The sequence below is a fragment of the Cajanus cajan genome, chromosome 10 (assembly GCF_000230855.2).
Source record: "Cajanus cajan strain Asha chromosome 10, NIPB_CcT2T_4, whole genome shotgun sequence".
NCBI lineage: Eukaryota > Viridiplantae > Streptophyta > Magnoliopsida > Fabales > Fabaceae > Cajanus > Cajanus cajan.
The window spans coordinates 46,199,014-46,222,236 of NC_138526.1; the positions used below are offsets into that span (position 1 = coordinate 46,199,014).

The following is a 23,223-nucleotide window of genomic DNA, read 5'->3' on the forward strand; positions in this document are numbered from 1 at the left end:
GTATTTGGCCCAAATTTCTGACATGGGTTTTAGATTTGGTGAATCGGGTCTACCAGGCCAATGTGTAAAAGTGGGTCGAACGAAATTCTTATGATATGCACATTTGTTGGCCCAGTCAGATCCGTTAGAAATTTAGGAGCCTAAATTTATATAAACTTTATATAAAATAAATAGACTTAATTACACTTTTGGTCCTCCTAATTTAGTGTAGGAGTAATTTTGGTCCTCATAATTTGAATTGCTTAATTTTGGTCTATAAATTTAAATAATAGACAATTTTAGTCTCACAAATAATTTATCATCCAAAAATTAACAGACATTAATGATGTGAATTTTTAAATTTTTTTTTTTTGTCTTGGATCTGAACATGGTGTAAAACTGGATCTAAAACGGCCCGTTCTCCTTGCAGTACTTGCAGAACGGCCCGTTCTCATTTTAGAACGGGCCGTTCCAGATGCAAAAATATACACATGATGAATGGATCAAAACGAGTCGTTCTGCTTGGACGTTCCAGTTTCAAAATTAACAGACTGTGCGTGCAAGCAAAACGGTCCATTCTGTTGGAGAATGGCCCGTTCTGCTTGGGAAACGGTTCGTTCCAGTTACAACATTAACACACAACCTGAACTACAAACAGAAAAGAAATTAAATAATATATAATTAATGTTTATTTAGCATAAAATCCATATCATTAACGTCTGTTAAATTTTGGATGGTAAATTGTTTGTAGGACTAAAATAAATTTTAGATGGTAAATTTTATAATTGATAATTTATAAGTCATCAAATTAATGGAATTCAACGTTACATTTTATTGGAACTAGTATTTTAGCATGTGAAATGCAATGTTAAATATTTATTATATATAATTAAATTTTATAATAACTTATATGTATAAATAAATTTATCGTGTCTTTGAGAGTTTCTTTGTTCCTTATACATGTTATAGAGAGGTCATTACTATTGTTTATTTTGAGGGTTTTATTTTTTTTTAGCTAGAAGAACTTTATCTTCTCGATATCAGAGAGATTAGATGATTTCACAATTTACTGGTTCACAATATTGTTTCAAAACACCATTGCAATCTTTAATTCTTTTTTATTTTTATCATATCAACAATTGAATCAATGAAAGCATTGTTTCATAAATTTTTTGGCTGAATTGTGGTTAAACTATGGTCAAATCCATAGTAATTAAATTTTTATTTTAATGTTATAAAATAATTTCAGTAATAAAATAATACATGATTATAAGAAGCCAATGTACAAATAATTATAGAATAATGCAAATAATTATATATTCTATTAAATAATTGAAAAAACAATGTATACATATGTGTAATTCTTAAAGATGGTGTTTTTATTTATCTTAAAAACATTTTTGAGCAATACAAAATAAAAATAAAAAGGAACACTTAAAAAAAACATTGATTTAAACAATTTTTTTACATTGTTTTTGGATTAGTTTTGAAATAATTTGATTTTTTTTAATTGATGAAACAATCACTTGATTCATTTTTGATTAAATTAGTCGGTCTTGACTTTAAACAATAATAATTTTTATTATTTTTTTAATGGAATATTTTGTAATAAAAATAAGCATTTTCTTCTTTTTAAATAATAAATTTCATTATACTTATTACTTTTCATTTTAATTCTGAATTTTAATTTCACACAATACATTAAGTAATTGTATTTCATTATTTGAATGACTCACAATCATTTATACCTTAATTTTTTTAGCATCTCTCATAAAGACAGAAATAAATGATAATTCAAAATAAACAATAAATTAAATTAAAAAAATTAATTTAACAAATGAGGAATAATTTATTTGAAGAAAACTCCTACAAAAGGAAATTGTCTAATTAATATAAGAGGATTATAATGAATATAATTTTTTGAGGTGATCATTAACTTTTTTCCACCAGTGCATAAAAGAATGACAATAATATGTACAAACTTAAAAGTATAGTCTACCAGTATTGACATATAAGTGTGTGAATCTACTTTTAAATTTAGGAAAAATTACAATTAAAAAATAAAAAATAAAATAAATAAAAAATAAAATAAATAAATAATTGAATGTAAAATCAGTCACGGTACAAGTCACGTTGATTTTAAGATAACTGACGTACTACAGATAATTTCTATCTGTACTTATTTACCTCAGTCATTTGACAGTTGTACTTTTTGTCTGTATGTGTTTGTGCTTTAAATGTGAAGTTAAAAAAGTAAAACCTTTTCTTGTAATATAAAAATCCCTTCTAACCAAAGCCACGATCTTCATTACCGATTTGCTTCTCAAGAGAAAATTTATAATTTTCGTAAAAAAAAACATGACTCTACAGATTCTCAAAGGACTCTTGCAAGGATACATGAAATCATTGTTTGATGAGGTAGGAAAATTTCTGTTCCAAGTGATTTAATTTGTATGTCTTTGATTATTTGTTACGGATCTATTTAGGATTATCATTTCTTCTTCCTTATTTTTCTTGTATGAGAAATTGAGAATAACCTTAAAATGCCCTAGTCGATTGATTTACTTAATGCTTGTCTTACTCAGCCGGGTCGGTTGTTTAGAAGTGTAATCGCTCACAATCTATGTTTTAAGAGGGTCCAATTTAAAAAATAATATAATAGTGTTCTAATTTTATATTATATTAAAAATAAATAAAAATTATTTTTTATATGATTATAAAATCTTGTTATTTTTTATGTATTACATTCATAAAATGATAAAATATATTTTTAGTTCTTATAAAACTTTTCAAAATTTGATTTTAGTTTCTAAAAAATATTGTCATGTTTTGATCTTTCTATTTTGCAGATGCTTTTGATTTTTAAAATCATTTATATAGCGTTATATAATAGATATTTTTACTATAAAAATAAATTAAATAATAAATGTAGTATTCTTTTTAAAATTTGTTAACGCTGCTTTTTAATAAAATATGTTATTTTTAATTAAAGTTTTTTCATGCATCATTTGAAATCTAAACTTTTTTTTAAAAATTAATTAGGTTCTTAAATTAAAAAAAAATTACAATTGAATCTTTCAACTTTTTGTAAATTGATACATAAGGTTGCAATTTTATTTACTAAATATGACATAATATTTTTTATATGGTACATACACAATCATATCATATTATTATCCTATGATTCCTCATTCATATGTAACATGTTTTATGTTCTTAAAAATTATTATAATCTACTTAATCATAAAAATTATGAATAATAAATAAATTTACAAATAAAGATTAAAACCTAATATACTTGAATGATGACAAAAAAATAGTAATGTAATATGATTATCCAAACATGATGATATAAATAATATTCAATCAAATTTCATGATTAATAAATGAATATCTAATCTCAAAGACTAAATTATAAAAATATAAAATAAAAAAATTCAATTATAGTTTAGAGACTTAATTAAAATAAAAAAAAATCACACTAAATAATATATTAAAGTTTAATGAAATCATTCATATATATATATATATATATATATATTATGTTATATAATATAAAAGTTCATATTTATCATGGTGATGAAATGTTATGATCGGCATTGGTCTCAGTATTTCAAATTAAAAAAAAAAATTTATCGAAGAAACAATCATCAATATCTGGTGCAAATATTCTAGATATTTAACTATGATTTTCATTTGAGTTGTACATTAATATAGTGTTGCTGTGGTATATTCTTCTGATTTTAGAGAAATACTGTTAAGATGTTTAATCGTGCTTTATCCTATTATTCATTGTAGGGGGTAGTGAGTGATCAATTTAATGTGATTATGTCTTTGAAACGCATCGGGGAAACAGATCGTGCTGTGCAAATGATAGAAACATATTTTGCAGATGTGGAAAAGATCTTGTTTGAGCTTTCTCGTCACGTGTAATGTTGTCTTTCATGGTTTTCTATTTTCAAACTAATTGTTTATCTACTTTTTCTTACTATTATTTCTATATCTACAGTGATAATCCAACGGTTGACTTTAGTAAGTTGGCATCCCTTGCTCGAGAAATAGAGGATAAGAGTGCAAGGTAATTTGAAATGCTCATTTATTACCATGATGGATCTTAAACAATAATTCTTACTCATACTTTATTCATTTTGATACTTCTGTTATTTCTTTTTTTACCTTGCACAAAGCAATAATGCAACAAGTAAATTAGCCAATAAAGGAAGAAAATGTATTGATAAAACACAATACTTCTTTACCTTTGTTTTCTCTTTCATGTTTTTTTCCTTTTTATATGACATCATGATATTGTAAAAAAAAATTTGACCTACAGGTAATGTTGTTAACCAATGGTTTATGAAACTTGGAGTGATATATTAAATTATTATGCAAAATGGACATTGTTTTAGTGCCTCGCATGTATAGTTCACTTGGTTAAAACATTTGCTTGAAAAGTTATATATTGGTATGAGATCTGAGTAGGGATCCTCTTTTCCTTCTTGAGTCCCGTATATGGGAGGGGGATTCCTTTGGCACCATTCTAACAGGGGCATCCCTTAAGCCCTAACATGTTTAGTAGGGAAAAATAATAGGGAGAGAGAGAACACTCCTATCCAACAAATCAACCATTATTCTTCTAATGTTCTTACCCCTTTGATATTTTGTATTATTGGTCATCCCTCTATGTTGCTTCCCTGTCTCACTTTGTGTTTGCTTGGACAAAAATCATGTGATTTGTTTATATTATATTGTTTAATATGTTCATCATTGGTTGCATGATGAATATGCATGGTGTTGTAGTCATATTTAACACTGTAGACTAGTTGGTAAACATTTTTTTACACTATCATTTTAATAAACACATGATAATATCCATCACATGTTCTCGTAGACACGAGGTAATATAAAACTAATTCATTATATTTTTCAGTAATGAAAAATACAATTTTAGTGCAATGGAAATTAAAAGAGTATCTTATTATATATTTTGTGACTACTATTTTTTAAAAACCTGTTAGGTTTATTTTAAATGTTACTTGATGTAGATATTAAAAAGAAATATGTTTATCATTTTCTTTCTCTTGAATTTAATAATTATGTAAAATAATTACTTGTCATGTTCAAAATAACTAATTGAGTTGTTGTGTATTTAATTAGTTTAACATAAGAAATGATTCATTTTATTGATTATAGAATGATTTGTGTAATCTTTAAAACTTGATACTCCTTATAAGGCTTTGATAATTATAGCTTGCATGTGTTTTTCATTTAGTCTCAGTTCACGTTAAATACTACATCTTTTAATTTAGTTGTTACAATGACACTAATTTTATTGTTAAAAACTTATTATGATAATTATCTTGCATTATTTTCTATTAATTATCCATGACTTCTCTTTGGTCTTGATAACATTAAAAACATTTTCTTGACCTATGAACACTTGTATAGTTTATATCTATGATATGGATATTTATTCCATTTAATTATCCATGACTTTCCCTTTGGTCTTAATAACATTAAAAGCATTTTCTTGACCTAAGAAACCATTTGTATAGTTTAGTCTAAAACGATCTATTTGATTATGTCATTTCTTGTGTACAGTGCATGAATGAATAGGCACATAATCATTATAGTTTCAATTTTTATTTAGTTTATTTGCTCAATTTTAAACCCTTATAAAGTCAACAGACAAAAACTTAAAGACATATAATGAATGCATCATTTCAAAACATAAACCATTTGCACTAGATACATGACATTGTGTTGGGGGAAAATGTGTTTTTATCCTTGTACATATTTAGTCCAATATGATCAAGATTTCCATGTTTTTCATATGGATAAAATTGGTCTTTAAATTTAAATATATGTGAATTTACTTCTTCATTTTTAAGAAACTATCATGTTTTTTTTTAAGTTAGGACATATTAAATCAACATATTTTCAGAGGTATGATAACAAAATACATTAATATGGAAGTAGAGGACCTTGAAACATGTTTGCTCAAAAAATATAGTCATTAAAAACACATTTTTCCAAATTTTACCATGCATGTTAAATGAGTATTTTTAAGTGTTGAGGACAAACTCTCATAAAAGTTAAGCTCTTAGTTAGGTGTGTTTTCATGAATGGCTAACCCTCTTAACTAAGATTCATTTGGACTAATTAGATTTTATCTTAATTATCATAGACTTAACAAAGATAAATCTTTAAACTATTTGGTTATGAAAGCTTTAATATCATGTAAATGATGGATAATCATTAAAGTTAAAGCTAATAAATGAAGGATTGTGGATAAACTTTATATGTTATCTAACACACCCCTTTGGTTTGAGTCTTAAAATGTGAATTATATGATTAACTCATTTCTACAAAATTAGTTTGTAAGTTGAAAATTCTCTCCTTTTATACTCTTTAATTATTTTATATATGATTGATGTGGAATTTTTTCTTGTAAATATTTTACGTCCAATAGTATTAGATTTGTATATGAATAAATGAGGGGTGACTCATTTTAATGAACCAGGATAGGTAAGATTTGAGTTTTTTTCATTATATCTCCTTATATGCAACACTATTTAGTTTAATATGTGATTAAATGATGTATGACCTATTTTAATGATATAGGATAAGATAAATTATTATGTAATCATGAATCATATGATTTTTAACAAGTCTCTACATGACATGTAATCAAATATAATTATCAGCTTCTCATAAATTAAAAATTTTAAATACATGTCATGTAGTAGTTAGTTAGGATTATGGATACTTGATGGTCCTATACTACTTAATAATTTTTCTTAGGATAGACAAGACTTTAATTTTTTTTTCAATATATAAGCATAGAAAATGAAGACTTATTTTAGCATGTGTTGAAATTCAACTTTATTTAAGATATAGATTGTAACTATCCAACTTTTAACCTCTAAATCATAAAGCCTCTAATAATATTACGTCCAATGATCACAATACAAAAACGTAGAATGTAATGTGAAGACTCGTGAAATATTTTTATTTGTAGTGGGAATCTTAAATCTTGAATTTGCTTTATTTATGTACATATAAACATGCTTTAATATTCATACTCAATATGATGCAATACTTGAAAGCAACATAGATCTATGTTTTTAGGTATATATAAAGATGTTTGTAGTAGCATCTTAACTTTAAGATGAAATGCTTTGTAACTTTTATTGTTTATTTTCTTTAGAAAAAAATGTTTGTATTATAATGAAATGCTCTAACGATAACTCGAGAAGTGTCTGTGATGTCAAAGTTATATATAATATTACTTGTTTTTTATTATAGGGAGGAAAAGAAGTTTGATATTGCATCTCTTTAGCAATTGAAGTTATATTGATATTTGTAATTGATGTTAATTTGCAGCATTGGTGCAGAGCATATGAGACTTGCATGCCCTGATATCATTAAAGCCTGTGACGAAAAAAACCATCAAAGGTAAAGTTTGTTTTCATTATCCACTATATGATCTTTTATCTCCGTACAATATATTTTTGTTATCTACTACAGCATTTTTTTATAGAAGAAAACTTAATAGAACCTGAGATACAAATAAAGAAAAAATCTATATTTACTTCATGTCTCTTTCACACACACTAACACTGTTCAGAAAGAGGTAAGTAGATGAAAAGGGAAACGAAGTATGAATAATTGAAAAGAAGTTAAAAATAGATTATGTGTTTGAAATGAGAGAAGTTGGTATAATTTTGGGTGATACATACTCACTCAGTCACTGTCGAAAACTTTTCCTCTTATATGATGGAAAGTGCACGAAATTGACGGGATAATTTTTATTATAAAAAAATTATTTTTAAATAAAGTTATTTATAAAAAAATAAACATTTTTTTTATCAAACAACATTTTTTTTTCCATTCTATTCCTTATCTATTTTCCTATACTTCTGACATTTTTTTTCTTCTTTTTTTTCCTCTTTACTAAATGTGTATTTGGTTTACATGGAAGCTATCAGTTATAACTTTTACGTTTTAAACATGTTTTTTATTTTGAATCACGTTTTAGACGTGTAACTAAACATGCACTAAATACAATGTACTTTTTATATTAATAACATATATATTAATTGTTGTCTTATGTTTTATATAATTTGAAACTAATTTTTATTTGTGGATTTTGTTGTTCAGTTTTTCTCGATCTCTGCCTTGGTTAAAAAATGAGTTTAGTAATACCAGGAACAAGTTAGCTGCCTTTGTTCAGGTATATTACCTTATTTTATTTTTCTCTGATAAAGACATGTATCATTCTGTTTCGGAAAGAAGATAGTTGCATGAACTCTTAATTTTTAAATTCCTTCTAAAGTACACTTGGATAATGACTAAATGAAAGAAACAACAAAGAACATGATAATTTGTTTTTTGTTACTTGAATTTCCAAGACTCGTATTGTACAATAACATGTTTGATTACTCTAATTTATTAACAGATGGAGCGAAGGATTATTAGAATTGAGAGTTCTCAATCATCAGCCTCTAGTTCTCAGGCATCAACCTCTGGTTCCCAGTCACCAAAATAGAGTTTATATAATTTTATTCTCAATTTTCTTTCAGTTGGATGAGATTAATTATATACTTTTGAAAGTTATGTTGTTTCAAACTTTCGAGTAGTTGTTGAATCATGTGTCTCTCTTTACCTAGCTATAGATCGAATACTTTCTTGAAAAATGTGATTGTTTTGCTTGCCTATGTTGGTTTCTCCTCTTTTTATTGTTTTGTATTTTTGGTTTTTTTTCAATTTGATAACAATTCTCTCATAACTTTCTATTAATAATTCACTTGCAATTTGTCATCATCATTTTCTTTAACTATTTGAAAAAAGGAAAAAAAGTTATTTATCTTCGACAAATAAATTCTAAAAAATATTTATAATTTCTAAAGTAAATTCATGATATCATATCCTTTTGCTAATGGATAAACAGATGAAAATAACTTTCGTACGTAGAAAAGAATAATGGTTCATGGAGAATGTACTCTTTGGGCTTTAGCAAACAAAATTGGGCCCATGGGTTTTGACACAGGGGCAGTATCGTCATTTCAGAAAACTGAAAAATGAACGAAGCCATAGTGAATGGTTGATTCCACTTCCTTATCCTCTTCTTCGCGCCTTCTGTCTCAAAATCAATCCACTAGAAATGGCAGCTATTGTTGGCCACCGCGTGTTCTCCACCGCCACGCGCTTCAACTCCACTGGGAGAGAGCCGCGGTGGCGAGGGAGCGGCGCAACCTCGGTACGGTGCGCGGACGTGAGCACGGCGACGAGTGAGAATCGGCGAGTGACGGTGAGTAACAGGAACGATTCGCTAGAGATATGCCGAGTGCTGAACGGAATGTGGCAGACGAGCGGCGGATGGGGCCGAATCGACCGAGACGACGCCGTTGAGGCTATGCTCCGCTACGCCGACGCCGGCTTATCCACCTTCGACATGGCCGATCACTGTAAATTCTCTCTCTAGTCGCATTTCATTGTGTGATGATGACGTGGACTCTTCCGATTGGCTGTTATTCCTTCCTGCCCTTTTAAGAATTGGATGAATTTAGTGGCTTTCTTTTTCTTTTTTATTTTCAAACATGCACTGCTATATTCGAAATACACATTTCCCTGTGTATAAGCAAGTAAATGATATAAAATTAATAATAAAAACAGTAAGCGATATTAAAAGCATTAAATATATTTAGATATACATTGGAAAATTCTTTTTATTTTCAACAGTTAATTATCAAATTAAATGACTTTTGAAAATATTAATTTTTTATTTGAAATAATTCTTTTTATTAATTTTCCTAATAGTAGTAGTTTATAAAATATTAAATAAAAAGCAAACATTTAATATTTTTAAAATATAATTTGTTTATTAAGTAAAAGGATTGTTTAATATTTGATTTAGAATAATTTTAATAATTAATTCGCATTTAATATTTATTTATTTATTTTGCAATTGTTATTTATTTGTAAAATTGGAAAATTATTAATTATTTTCTAATAAAAATAATTATTAATTTTTTTTTATAATAATATATAGAAAATATATTAATTATTTCTTAAATTAGTATCTTAAGAATATTAAATAAAATCATTTTATGATTTTTATTAAAAATATTGAAAATAAGTCTTTATATAATTTTAATTAGTATTTTAACTTTTACAATACTCAATATATGTTTTTTTTTATGCTTAAATATGTTTTTAATCTTGTGAAAAAAACAAATTTTGATTTTGATTACACACATTTTTTTCTTTATTTTTCATTCATCATTCTAAATTTTAGAATTAAGACTAAAATTAAAATGTATTTGATTTATAAAGATTAAAAATACTAATTTTTAAATTTAAAATAAAAAATATAATTTTTTAAGTAAAATTAAAATCAAAACGGTTGGTATCATTAACATAGTTATAAATAAAGAAAATTGTGACTCATTAAACTTTTTTTATATAACTAAAATTTATTCTCATTCGCTGTATATGGTCAAAGTATACATATTAATTTATTTAGAATTAAAAATTTGTCATTAATGGATTGGATTATGATAGCTTAAAATCAGTAAATAACAACAATACTAAAAATGAAATTAAAGAAAATGCATTCACATAAAATAAAAATGATAAAAACGTATGGTGGAGAGAAACTGGATGCTGATATAAAAGATAAAGCACTGAGGACGCTGCGCTGTGAGACCGTGTCCCTATTTTTTCTTACTTGTTAGAGCGACACATAAATTTGCTGAAAGGAGCTGCCTCTGTTTTTTGTGTACCTGCTAAAGCTATTATAGGCACTTGAGCAATTCGGAAATGTCAGAGTTATTGCGTCATTCTCTAAGCAAATTCACTTTCGGTCCCAATGGAACACCAACTAGGAGACGAATAGGAACACCAAAATATAAGCACCTGAGGCCATTTCAATGTGTGCTAACACAGGATAACAGAAGCATTGTTGTGAAGAATGGCAATGATTCATTGGATATATGCCGGGTTGTGAATGGAATGTGGCAGACGAGTGGTGGGTGGGGCAAAATTGATAGGGATGATGCTGTTGATTTTATGCTCAAATATGCTGATGCTGGACTCACCACTTTTGATATGGCTGATATATGTATGCAACTTAGCTACTTTACTCTTCTAGTTGCTTTCTGTTTGAACTCATTTAGACATCTACCCCTTTCTTAGTAAGGAAATCCTTCACTACTCATAGTGCACCCTTATTCGTTAGAGGAATAGAGGAGAGAGTGATATTTGACTTGTCATGTTCAAATTTGAGTGTTTGATGTGATTATTGGATGCGGATTCTTCTCAACATGTGCTGCTTTTTACAAGTCTACACAAATGATTATGATTTTTGAGAATTGTTTTCTCATTGTTGTGTTCTTTGGGTTTGCAGATGGGCCCGCTGAAGACCTGTATGGGATTTTCATTAATCGAGTTCGTCGTGAGCGTCCTCCTGAATTACTGGAAAAGGTCAGAGGGTGAGTTGATTATTTGACTACATATTCTTTTCTTAATTATTTTTTCTACTTGAAAACTACTTTAGATGGGTATTTGTCTAATATCCATCCTACCATATACTTCTATATTGTTCGTAAAAATATAAAGTAGAAAGTATTTTCTTATCCATTGTATCATTTGGTGCAGTCTCACTAAATGGGTGCCTCCGCCAGTTAAGATGACTAGCAGCTATGTAAGAGACAGCATTAATGTTTCAAGGAAGAGAATGGATGTTGAATCCTTGGACATGCTTCAGTTCCATTGGTATTTAATCCCTCTGTATTGTGATTATTTGATCTTCTAACTATCACAGTTCAAGCAGCGCAATTTTAGTCCAAATTTTACAATTCTTGAATTTTTTTATGTAGAATTATAATTTATAACCAAATCACATTATCCATGACATAAAAACTCATCCATTTTTCTTCTAGGTCTATTACTGAAATATTGAAATGAGTATTTGGTTCCCATTATCTACCTAAACTACTACTGAAGATTATTCGAATTCTCTTAAGTTTAGGATTCTTGTGACAATTTACCTCTATTTCCAATGGATTTAGGTGGGATTATTCAAATCCAGGCTACCTGGATGCGCTAAAACACCTTACAGACTTGAAAGAAGAAGGTTAGTTTTGTTTCTGATTAACAGTTACAAATTCAATTTTTTTGCTTTGGTCATACTACATTAGTTAGCTCTGTACAGGTAAAATCAAGACTGTGGCTCTGACTAATTTTGATACGGAGAGATTACAAATTATTCTTGAAAATGAGATTCCCGTTGTGAGTAATCAGGTAATCCAAATGCTTTACTGTCTCTTTTCTCACTTCTTTTAATAATTGCTGATAGTTTGTGATTCTCATTGACGTCTTCAATGTCAGGTGCAACATTCACTTGTTGATATGCGTCCGCAACAGAGAATGGCAGAGCTTTGTCAGCTTACAGGAGTCAAACTTATAACGTCTCTCAGATAATTTTTTTTATATTTTATTTCAGCCAAATATGAGATGAAGCTTTAGTAAAAGAAAACTATAATTTCTTCCACTTAGTAGATCAGTTTGTGATGCAGGTATGGAACGGTAATGGGTGGTCTATTGTCGGAGAAGTTCCTTGACACCAACATAGCTATTCCTTTTGCTGGTCCTGCAATAAACACCCCCTCCCTCCAAAAGTACAAAAGGGTACGATTTCATGACCACCATTAGTTACTTAAAAAACATTTTGGTATCTTCATAAGTTTTTGTCCCTTCTAAATTCAATGTTGTAAAAGTATAAGAAGGACCGTAAAAGGGGAAGTTGTCAATGATAAATAACTATGAGTCACTAGGCTATATAACAATTCAAGTTGTGATTGAAGCTTTCCCTGCATGAGAACATCAGGAGAGTGGGTTTTGGATTTTTTTCCCTTGTGTTTTCACGTGTTTTCCTTTACTTTGATTCTGGTGGCAGATGGTAGATGCTTGGGGAGGATGGAGTTTGTTCCAGGGACTGCTTCGGACTCTTAAACAAGTAGCTTCGAAACATGGCGTTTCGATCGCAACTGTTGCTGTGAAGTATATACTAGATCAGGTGAATTTGATTTATTCTCTCTCCAGGAATTTGCTGTTCTTATTAATTTTAAATCGCATCTCATGTTACATTGGACGAACCCTGGTATTCATTTTGGTTCTTGTCAAACATGCAGCCTGCGGTAGCAGGATCAATGGTTGGTGTCAGACTTGGCTTGGCAGAACATATTCAAGACACCAATGCTATCTTTTCACTTGTTCTTGATGAAGATGATGTGAACAGCATAAGAGAAGCCACAGCGAAAGGAAAGGATCTGCTTAAAGTAATTGGTGATTGTGGAGATGAGTACAGGCGTGCGTGAGTCATGTTGGCTTATCCACCTGGTGAAATGCTATGCTTTAGTTTTTACATAGGACACAGGATGTAAAAAGAATTTGTATGTAATACTTTTATGGATTACTCTGCACTGGTCAAAAGATAAAATAAATGAAAAGAGGAAGTAATTTATTATATCATGAGTATATCTGTGAGCTTTATGCGAACTTTCCTCACGTATTGGCCACCTCAAAGTATATAAACTTTGGTGGATCACTGAATAAGAATTAAGCTTCGCTCTGTTTAAACTATTATGCGAATAAGGTAAGCACTGAGATCGCCAACTATGATTTGGGTCTTGAATACCGACCGTATTTTTTATGTACCACATCAATTTATATGCAATGCTTTAATGGTGAATCTCGCTTGTATGGGGTTTTAGGGTTTGAATAAATTCTTCGTTCACAAAAAAATAAAATAAAATGAAATCCACTAAAACAGAGTTAACCTGCAAACCATTCATTTATCTTGTATTGGAATTGTTCTTAACCCTTAAATGAGATGATAATCTAGAAATTTAAAATAATAAAATAAGATCTGTTAATTTGAGAAAATGATTTCTGCTTTTAGCTCTTTTATACAGTTTTAATTGTAATAATACTTCACCGTTTTCATTTTATTTTTATTTTTAATGATTTGTATGAGAAAAATTTAAAATAATAATTTCATATGCACTCTTTTATTTTATTTTATTTTCAAGTTTTAAAATATATTAAATTTCTTTTTAAGAAAAATACACACACTCACACAGATTAAGTTGAATTGGGTAGGTTATTAAAATAGGTAAAACCCGACCCGCTTAATCCCTTACATAAATAACACTGAGAGAGAGTAGGGAGAAGTGCAACTAATAACAGAGGAAGTGGTGCTTCTTTCCAAAATCGAGTATCGACCACTTCTGATTCCGGGTACGTACTCGCATTTCACTTCCTTACCCTTTATCTCTTCCCGTTTCTTTCTTCTATTTGTCTCTACATTCGTTTGTTAAAACCAAAACCTTCGAATTCTTATTTTGCTTCCCTATATCTCCTTAACTCTAATTGTTTTACCATCGACCAGTTGCTTTCTAACTCGGTGTAGTGTTCGCCTCAGCTGTGATCTGTGTTAAGACTCTAGTTACTTTCTCACTCACTTAACTCTTTCAATCATTTTTACAAACACGTTAGGAGCACATATAGTTGCTTAGGTCTAGTGCTTTAATTTAACTCGGTATTCACAGAGGCAATTTCTAGGTCATTTGCTACCTGCAACGTTATGATTTACAAAAGGAGATGATTTTTCCCCCTTTTTTTGGGTTATTCTTTTTAATCACATTATTTGATTGTTTATTTTCTTTACTCGCCGTTTATTCCTCCATTCATTTCCCCTGGAGCCATACAAAAATGCCACTGATATTATTGTAACGATGCATATAAATTAAACTCCAAAAAGATATATGCACTTCGGAAAGAAAACAGCTGCAAAGGCAATAGGAAAATCCTTGTACTTGTAGTTTTACACGTTATTTTTATTATTTTAATTTTAAGTACTGACAGTGGAAAGGGTTTTGTTACTGTTAATGAATTAGAATTCGTGCTAGGAATAACTTTTAAAATAGTTTGAGTAAAAGTCGACAGATGTAATATACATGATAATTTTTTGCATATACTATTTACTCTACTTTTATAGGGTCGGTGAGGGATGGCATCAACCGGTCCCTTGTACTGGTTCAGTGGTACAACCTTAGCTCATCACTGGCGTGGCCAACCATACCAATTATAATGTATTTATAGGAGAAGAAAATAAGAAGGAAAAAAAAAAAAAAAAAAGCTTCACCATTAGTTAAAATCAGCTTTTCCAAAAGTTAAAAATTAGTTTATGAAAAAATAAATTGAGACAACTTCTACAAGTTTTAACTTTTGGAGAAGTTTATTTCATTTTCTTCTTTTCATATAAGTGTTTATGGAAACATTTATCCAAATAGACCTGTCATATTATAATTCTCACTTTATTTTGTTTCAGCAATTGTATCCTGTGAGCTGCTCTAAAAAGAATAAGAACATACTAGACCAGCATTGTCGTGTTTTTTGCAGAAGATTACCAGGAAGCAATCATGGATGGTATGTCATCTCAGCCACACTCATACTATTTACTTTATTGTCACTTACCTTAAAATAAAAATGGAAATGTTCAAATGTGTGGAAGAGGAAAAATGATGGCAAATTTGTGTGTGGGTTTCAGTTGATTCGCAGCCAGTGATGGATGAAACAATTCTGGTTGGTGATGATTTAATGACGGGGCCTCCATCACCTGTAGTACCATCAGAAATAGCCTCCCATGTACTCCAAGGTGTTGATTTGTGTGATGGAATTCTCAGGAATCTCTTCCTCTGTAAGTTTCCTTTTTATTAACCTGATGTAATTGTTCTTTTTTTATTAATTCCTTTGATTGCATAAAATTAGAGACCAATTCATACGTGGTACATGTATCACAGAGAAGAAAGAGCGCCTAGGAACCCTATTGGTGAGTGTGCATAAAAATATAAGAAAATAAATATGCATAGGAAAGAGAATAAGAATATTTGTTTATATACTTGTTTTTTGTTAGTTTTATTGTGTGAAAATATTATTTTTAAATTTTAATAATTGAAAATGTATCATAAGATTCACCATTTTAAAAATAAGGCCTCAGAATTATTTTTATTTTCATTTGTTAGCTGTGAGTAGATGCAATGGTATGGATTAAGCAGTTGTTTTGCTTTGTTGTTTTTGTAATTAGAATTAAGTAGGAACATCAGGTCATGAAATTTTTTATGACGTCACATGTAAAAGAAGTGAATAACCACGCTGGTCTTCATAATCAACACCTTGTGGGTATGAACAGACAGGAGAATTTAAAGGATTAACTTCAACAAGGTTCAATCTACTGATAATGACAAATGATTATATTTGTTGTTCGTTTTAATGTTTTAATATTAGATGTCTGTTGCAACATTGTTGTATCTGAATATCTTATAAGCTTATTTAAAATCTTGTAGGCTTGCAAATCAATGACATCGAACCATTTTGTCAGGATGAAATTGCTTTATATAAACAATGTGCTGAAAGAAGGGTGAGACTGTTGTTTTCACACGTCTGTTACAGATTTGGTTATTTGTTCTTTCTTCCTCCATCTCATCCATTTTCCTATTACAATTCATATCTTACCTTCTTTGAATGATCTTTACGTATGTGTAATATTTACTCATTGTTATTGTTGGAAATAAAGATTTAGGAAATGCAATTCAATTTGTTAGATCAAACATCAACTTTGATATTTCATTTTTTGAAAAAAAAAATAACTGCAGGATAAGGAGATACGAAAGCGGCTTCAAGATAGTGAATTCAAATTGGGTTCATCAATGCCTCTGGATGAAGCCAAGGGGAGGGCCTCTCAGCTCGAGGCAGAAGTTACATCGCTGGAGAGGTATATTCAAATAGTCATAAGGTGGTCCATGTTGCATAAAGCAAGCTGATAATAGATCCTTGAAGAATAGTCAATCCACAAAATTTCTGGAGGGTGCCTTCTGTAGACATGATTATCTTTTTTGACTAAACATTTCTTTCTTTTATTTTGAGGAAACTTCAGTAGCATCTTGCTCTTTCAAAATGTGATGATAGAGAAGAATATTTGTTCCTACTATTTTCCATTCGGGATTCAAATGAATATTTTTAAAAAATCAAAATTCAGGACTAAAGTTTTATAAATGCCCTTGGATTGTCTTACAGTTTTCGATATTTCTACTGGCTGACATTATTTTTCTGTGTCACTTTGGCATTCACACACTTTGACAATATCTCTGTGTCTTCAATATCATGTGACACTTGGGTGAGTGAATCTGATGTTATAATTTTCAACCTCTGGACTTCTTATACACCTTCATTTCAAATGTGTAGGCACCTAATTCTTGCTAGTGGAATTGAGGGCATTGAAGGTTTCCGTCAAAGATGGAGCTTGCATGGCCGCCTCACTGATTCCAAGTAAGGTTTATCATCCATAATTGTGTTTTTGTGGAGCGTGACTTGATTTGCAATATTTTTGTGTATCTCATGCTATTCGTGAAAATCTTTGTCATATAATACATTAGTCGTCAATCACATGGACTGGTTTTATTGACTATCTTGTGTGTCTGGTCCATAGGTCCTGGAATTTCAGTTTCTAAATCTCTTTATACTAATTATTGCTATCAACGAGTATCAAGCATTATTATTGAATTATTGAATGGTTTGGACTTGCCCTTACCATAGCTATCCATGTGAACTATAGACAATAGTCTGATTTGATGTGTATACAGTTTACCTGTTTCACGTGGTGTCAGTTTCTATTAATGCCCTTCGTTTTCGACAATTAAATGTTTTATTTTAATTTGGTTTATTGCCGGTACTATGTAACTATTCTTTCCTATTTTTATTTACTTCGTGTAGTTATACTTTGTTAATGTAAATTTAATGCAGAAATAGGTTGCAGTTCTTAAAGCAAGGCATAGATAGCAGGAAAAAGTGATGATTCCATTAGGGAATCAGCTACCAAAATTTGACTCTTGAGGTGAAGTTGAATCAGCATTAGGGTCGAACCATATTATGTCTGTCCTCCCAGTTTTTTTTTTATTTTTTATCCAATGTTCAAAATCATAAAAAAGTTGCAGGTTGTAACTAGTAAACTGCATTTGAAGATAGAGAGCATCAGAGATCAAATATTGGATGTTGTAGTTGTTGCGATTGCTATTTATCTCGGAATTGGTTTTACAGCAATGCTACCTTGGGAAAAGACCCAAAAAACTTGTCAAAAGCTATTTATCCGAGAATTGGTATATACCATTATAATTTATATTTTATAAAATTGTTTCAAAGGATCCAAAGCATTTCTTTATCTAGTATTCAAAATGAAAAATCAACATAAGAGTTTCATCTATAATCTATAAATGTATATAATTATTTCAAACCACTAAATGTTGTTAAACTTTCTTTATCTTTTATTTTACTCCATTATGTTTATCTTTTTTTAAAATAAATTTATAAAGACGTAAAGTATTTATTTTCCTATAGTATAATATAAAATAAACTATATATTTTTTTTTAAAAAAAGATCAAATATTGCACAAAGCTAACTATTAAGAGAAAGAATGCTATCCAGAGGGTATTAGATTTTTGTTAGCATTTCCCTTATCAAGATTTTTTTTTTCAAGTTGGAGAATGTTTTTAATTAATAGGGAGTTGGTCTGGTTAGTGTTGGAATGATGGAAATAGTCAAGTAACTTAAAAGTTTAGTTTGTCAATCAATTTAACTCCCATACAATTATTTAAGCTTGTGTAATGTATGGGTACGCTAATTTTTTTTATATATACAATTAAGATTTATACCAAATTATATATATATATAAATACTATATCTTAATATATAAATTATATTAAAAATTTATATACATAAATATTTTTAATTTTGCAACCAGAACGGCCCGTTCCGGTTTCAGAACGGGCCGTTCTGGGTCCAGGTGTTTTCAAAAAAAATTCTCATCCACGTGGATGCCACGTATGCATTTATGTGGCGTCCACGTGGTCAAAAGTTAACACCGTTAAAGCAATTTAGACGGAAAGTCCCACATTGAAACCAATTAATTAATTTAGGACTAAATTGAAACTAATTAATTAATTTGGGACCAAATTGAGACAAAAAATTAATGAGGGACTAAATTGAAATAAAAAAATATTATAAGGGACCAAAATAGGGTTTTAACCATTATTTAAGCTTGTGTAATGTATGAATTTTTTTTATATACAATTAAGATTTATACCAAATTATATATATATATAAATACTATATCTTAATATATAAATTATATTAAAAATTTATATACATAAATATTTTTAATTATATAAATTATATTTTAGACTTATGATAAATAATTTGTATTATAATAAAAAATTAATTTTTTTATTGATAATTTATTTTAAAATATTAAATATTAATTTATAAATAATTATAATAAATAAAAATTAAATAAAATAAGAAGTTAATTTTTTTTTACAAATCTTCTCATTATAGAAAAGTTCATAAAAAATACTTTCATAAAGGTTCATATTTAATATATAGGAATATTAATAAGTAACTTTACATTACATAAATATTTTCTGGGAATATTTTGTATGCACATATCAAAATGTACAAGTAGTTTAAAATATAATTTTCATATATGGAAATAGAGATGCATTTGGATGCTTCCTCCAAATGTAACTCTATTGATTTTTTTTTCATTTTTTATTTGGTGATAATAACACGAACTTTAGTTTATTTTCCTTTTATTTTTATTTTAACAATTTCAATGAGAGAGTTTTCATAGTGGATTTTCTAACATGTTCAGAGTCTTAAAAAGACAAGTCAAGCCTTGAAATAGTTTATTTATTTTTGGATATAATGCCTTAAAATAGCTTGTATATAGTAAATAGTTTAAGTCGTGTTTTGTCCATTGTTGGGCTCAACCTCTGGCAATTCTATATTTAATTTCTTTTGGAGAAAAACCTTTCAAGAAATCCCTCGGAAAAAGAAATAAAATTATTTTGAATAGAAATTGAGCGAGCCCTTGAATTTGCCCTTTACCTTAAGTCCTTGAATGAATTTTGTATTTTTTTTTTAATTTTTTGTATTTTTTTAGTTGTAAATTATAATAGCAAAAAGAATACGCAAAATCGCTCAATACGATAGTTTCTCTATAAAAAAAACAACACAAATTACGTTGTGCGGAATGTACTTTTAAAAAAAAAAAAAAAATCCATTGCATTTTTTGTCCAACGTATCTTTGTCAATTCATAAATTTGTTTTGTTAAAATAAAGACATTTTTTCTCCTAATTTTAAATTATAAAATTTTAGTTCTACCATCACCAATTTTATCAATTTTCAATAATGATTAGAAAATACAAACAATACTTATAATATTATATAGTATTATGTAAGTTATTTCCATTAAATGACTCCTAAAACATCTCTTACTTGCAGGGACAGAAATAGGTGTAGTTGCCCTTCCTAAAAACTGAAAGATTGCTAGCATCCCACACTTTAAAGATAAAATTCACTCCTTTTAATATTTAAATTTAAATGACCAAGTTCTCTTGTTGGTAGCTTGTAGAATATCTCACCAATTGGATAGCTTGTATATCTCACCGATTGGAGGGATGAGAGCATTTTAAAGAATTAACCCTTATATAATAAATACAAATCTTTATGAGAATATTGTTAAGATTTTTTTTTAGATAAAAAGGATTTTTAGGCATAATCTTATTTAATTTAATTTTGTTATCATAATTATTTATGAATTTTAAAAAATAAAATATCAATAAATAAAAATACTATTATGTTATAATATAAATTATTTATTATAAATTTAAAATATAATTTATATTTTTAAATATCTATTTATACAAATTTTAAATATAATTTATGTATTTAAATATAATATTTATTTATATAATTTATTATAAATTTTAGTTATATAATAAATTTAGCTTATAAATTATATAGGCTAAAATATTACTTCCTCTTAATTTCTTATCTTTTTAATATATTACTTTATTTTATTTAAAAATATTTTATTTTTTTTAAATGGAAATAATTAAAATAAAATTCTATTGCAATATAAAAATTTTCTCATAAATATAAAATAATATTTGTACATTATAATTTTTAATATTATAAAATTTAATTATAATATAAGCCATATATTTAAAAGCATTTACATATTATAATTTTTAATCTCTATATAAATTAACATAAATATTTTGAAAAAGTGTGATTTGATGAACTACTATTCAATGATAATATTTTTAATAGAGTATTTTTAGGATTTTTCTTTTCATTCGTTTATCTCTTTCAGTGATTTTTTATTTTTTATTTTAAATTAAAAGTTTAAATTATAAAAATTATCAGTAATTAAAAATAATTTAAATATTTATTTATTATTAATTTATAGTTATATAAAATAAAAATTATTAATCCCATGTATATCACATATTCTACAATACTAGTAGTAATATTGTAATTGTAATATGAAAATGTATGATCTGATTAGTAGGGAGGGGCAATACTGGAAATATAAAATGATGAAACCCCAATACCTACAAACCCTACTTATATATTCTCACAATCTGCCACACTTCTGCGCCTCTCGCTCTGCACAAACCCTAACCCCAAAGCCGGAACCCTAATCGCAGCAATCTAGCGAGTGAGTTTTCCTTCTCTTGCAACCAATTTCGTTTATTTGCACGATTTGTGTTACTAACAATTGTTTGTTCTCTGATTTTGGATTCAGATATGAAGGTTGTCGCCGCTTACTTGCTGGCAGTATTGGGAGGGAACCAATCCCCTTCTTCCAAAGATATCAAACACATCCTTAGCTCAGGTCCTTCCTTACTCCTAATTTCTCTTTTCTCCCTTTTTATTTTATATCCCATACGTTATTATTATTATTATTATTTTTTAGCGTTTTTTTTGTTTTATGTGTTGATGGTTGAATCCTGTGCAATGTTGTAGTTTTCACTTTTCCACACTAGATTTCGGGACTGGGTTCGTATTAGCGCATTTTTTTTTCGTTCAATTCTAGAATGTGGGGTAAAAGTTTTAATTTTTATATTTAATATGGCTAGGAATTTGTTGGACCGATAGTTAGAAAATCGAAACCATACTATGACAAAAAGAGATGTAGTTTGTTAGTTGGTTATCTATTTAGTTTTGAAAAAATTGATCCTACATTTTCAGTTTCAATGTTACTGTTGAATGGGGCTAGGATGCGTTTGTAACCTGCCAGCTACGCATTGTTTTTCTGCTTGATCTGTCTCTGTTGCTTACCTATCTACTCATGTTTAGAGTTGTGGTTGTTGATATATGTATTTATTTAGAAAAATTAATTTAGGAGTATGTCTTTTTGTTAGTTGAGTTTATGGAATCCATGATGAAGTGACCAAAACTTTGAATTTTGTATTGTTTGGAGTGAGTAAAACTTTGAATTTTAAATTATTTGCAGTGATTGTTTTTGTTTGTGAAGTGAGTAAAACTTTGAATTGTTTGGAGTGATTGTTTTTGTTTGTGATCTATAGTTGGTGCTGAGGCTGAGGATGAGTTGATCGAGTTGCTCTTGACTGAAGTCAAGGGCAAAGACTTCAACGAGCTACTTGCTAGCGGAAGGGAAAAGTTGTCTGCGGTGCCTTCTGGTGGTGCTGCTGTTGCTGTCGCTGCCGCACCTGGTGCTGCCGCTGGTGGTGCTGCACCTGCTGCTGAAGCAAAGGAGGAGAAGAAAGAAGAGGAGAAGGAGGAGTCTGATGATGTAAGTTTCAATATTGTGGCACTGATTGTTATAGTTTAGTTGATTTGTGATTCTCAGCTGATGATTTTGTATGTCTTCTTTGTTCTGCAGGACATGGGTTTCGGTTTGTTCGACTAAAAGGTCTGAAGTTATGTGTCTTACTTTTGCAGTTCCCTTTAGTTTTTTAGCCCAATTCACAAGGTTTTGTTACTTGAGTTACATATTGTTTTAGGTTTTATGGGTTTTGCCTCGTCATTTGAGACAATGTAATGGCATTAAACTGTTTGATATAATTTAGTAATGTTTGAATTTAATTTGTTTGGTCTCTTGGCCATTATTTTCTGTTTGATTCAGTAATTTTTCATTAAAAAATAAAATATTTCGTTTATTTTGATAAAAAAAAACTGTTAAAAAGTCTAAGTGCACTTAAAATATTTTAAAAAAAGCAGAATTTTATTAAAATTCTGTTTAGTATTTTCAGTAGCTTCGAAAAAAACAAATAATAAAAGCATTTTGATAAAATCTCTAAAATTAAATCGCTGT

At 28.6% G+C, this 23,223-nt stretch overlaps 4 protein-coding genes across 7 annotated transcripts; all 4 read left to right on the top strand.

The window, feature by feature from the left end:
• Positions 1 to 1,733: 1,733 nt before the first annotated feature.
• LOC109789520 (histidine-containing phosphotransfer protein 1-like) lies at positions 1,734 to 8,527 on the top strand. The gene is made up of 6 exons (XM_020348490.3): positions 1,734 to 2,397; positions 3,778 to 3,908; positions 3,989 to 4,057; positions 7,363 to 7,434; positions 8,140 to 8,212; positions 8,438 to 8,527. The coding sequence occupies exons 1-6, from the start codon at positions 2,338 to 2,340 to the stop codon at positions 8,525 to 8,527; spliced, it is 495 nt and encodes a 164-aa protein (XP_020204079.1). The 5' UTR covers positions 1,734 to 2,337.
• A 556-nt stretch (positions 8,528 to 9,083) lies between these two features.
• LOC109789522 (NAD(P)-linked oxidoreductase superfamily protein) lies at positions 9,084 to 13,507 on the top strand. 2 transcript variants are annotated; one of them, XM_020348493.3, is made up of 9 exons: positions 9,084 to 9,446; positions 11,387 to 11,471; positions 11,638 to 11,754; positions 12,051 to 12,115; positions 12,194 to 12,282; positions 12,370 to 12,449; positions 12,558 to 12,669; positions 12,938 to 13,057; positions 13,173 to 13,507. In XM_020348493.3, exons 1-9 carry the CDS (start codon positions 9,143 to 9,145, stop codon positions 13,356 to 13,358), a joined length of 1,158 nt encoding a protein of 385 aa, XP_020204082.1. In that variant the 5' UTR covers positions 9,084 to 9,142; the 3' UTR covers positions 13,359 to 13,507. The 2 variants fall into 2 exon arrangements, with proteins under 2 accessions (XP_020204082.1, XP_020204083.1); XM_020348494.3 differs by lacking the exon at positions 9,084 to 9,446 and adding an exon at positions 10,678 to 11,101.
• Positions 13,508 to 14,122: 615 nt separating this feature from the next.
• LOC109789523 (uncharacterized) lies at positions 14,123 to 18,239 on the top strand. 3 transcript variants are annotated; one of them, XM_020348495.3, is made up of 7 exons: positions 14,123 to 14,280; positions 15,374 to 15,471; positions 15,593 to 15,742; positions 16,389 to 16,462; positions 16,698 to 16,816; positions 17,287 to 17,370; positions 17,845 to 18,239. In XM_020348495.3, exons 2-7 carry the CDS (start codon positions 15,465 to 15,467, stop codon positions 17,891 to 17,893), a joined length of 483 nt encoding a protein of 160 aa, XP_020204084.1. In that variant the 5' UTR covers positions 14,123 to 14,280; positions 15,374 to 15,464; the 3' UTR covers positions 17,894 to 18,239. The 3 variants fall into 3 exon arrangements, with proteins under 3 accessions (XP_020204084.1, XP_082920718.1, XP_020204085.1); XM_083064592.1 differs by lacking the exon at positions 14,123 to 14,280 and adding an exon at positions 15,041 to 15,086; XM_020348496.3 differs by lacking the exon at positions 14,123 to 14,280 and adding an exon at positions 15,111 to 15,134.
• Positions 18,240 to 21,449: 3,210 nt separating this feature from the next.
• LOC109789525 (large ribosomal subunit protein P2B) lies at positions 21,450 to 22,994 on the top strand. Its single transcript, XM_020348503.3, has 4 exons — positions 21,450 to 21,603; positions 21,691 to 21,780; positions 22,475 to 22,701; positions 22,792 to 22,994. Exons 2-4 carry the CDS (start codon positions 21,693 to 21,695, stop codon positions 22,816 to 22,818), a joined length of 342 nt encoding a protein of 113 aa, XP_020204092.1. The 5' UTR covers positions 21,450 to 21,603; positions 21,691 to 21,692; the 3' UTR covers positions 22,819 to 22,994.
• Positions 22,995 to 23,223: the final 229 nt, after the last annotated feature.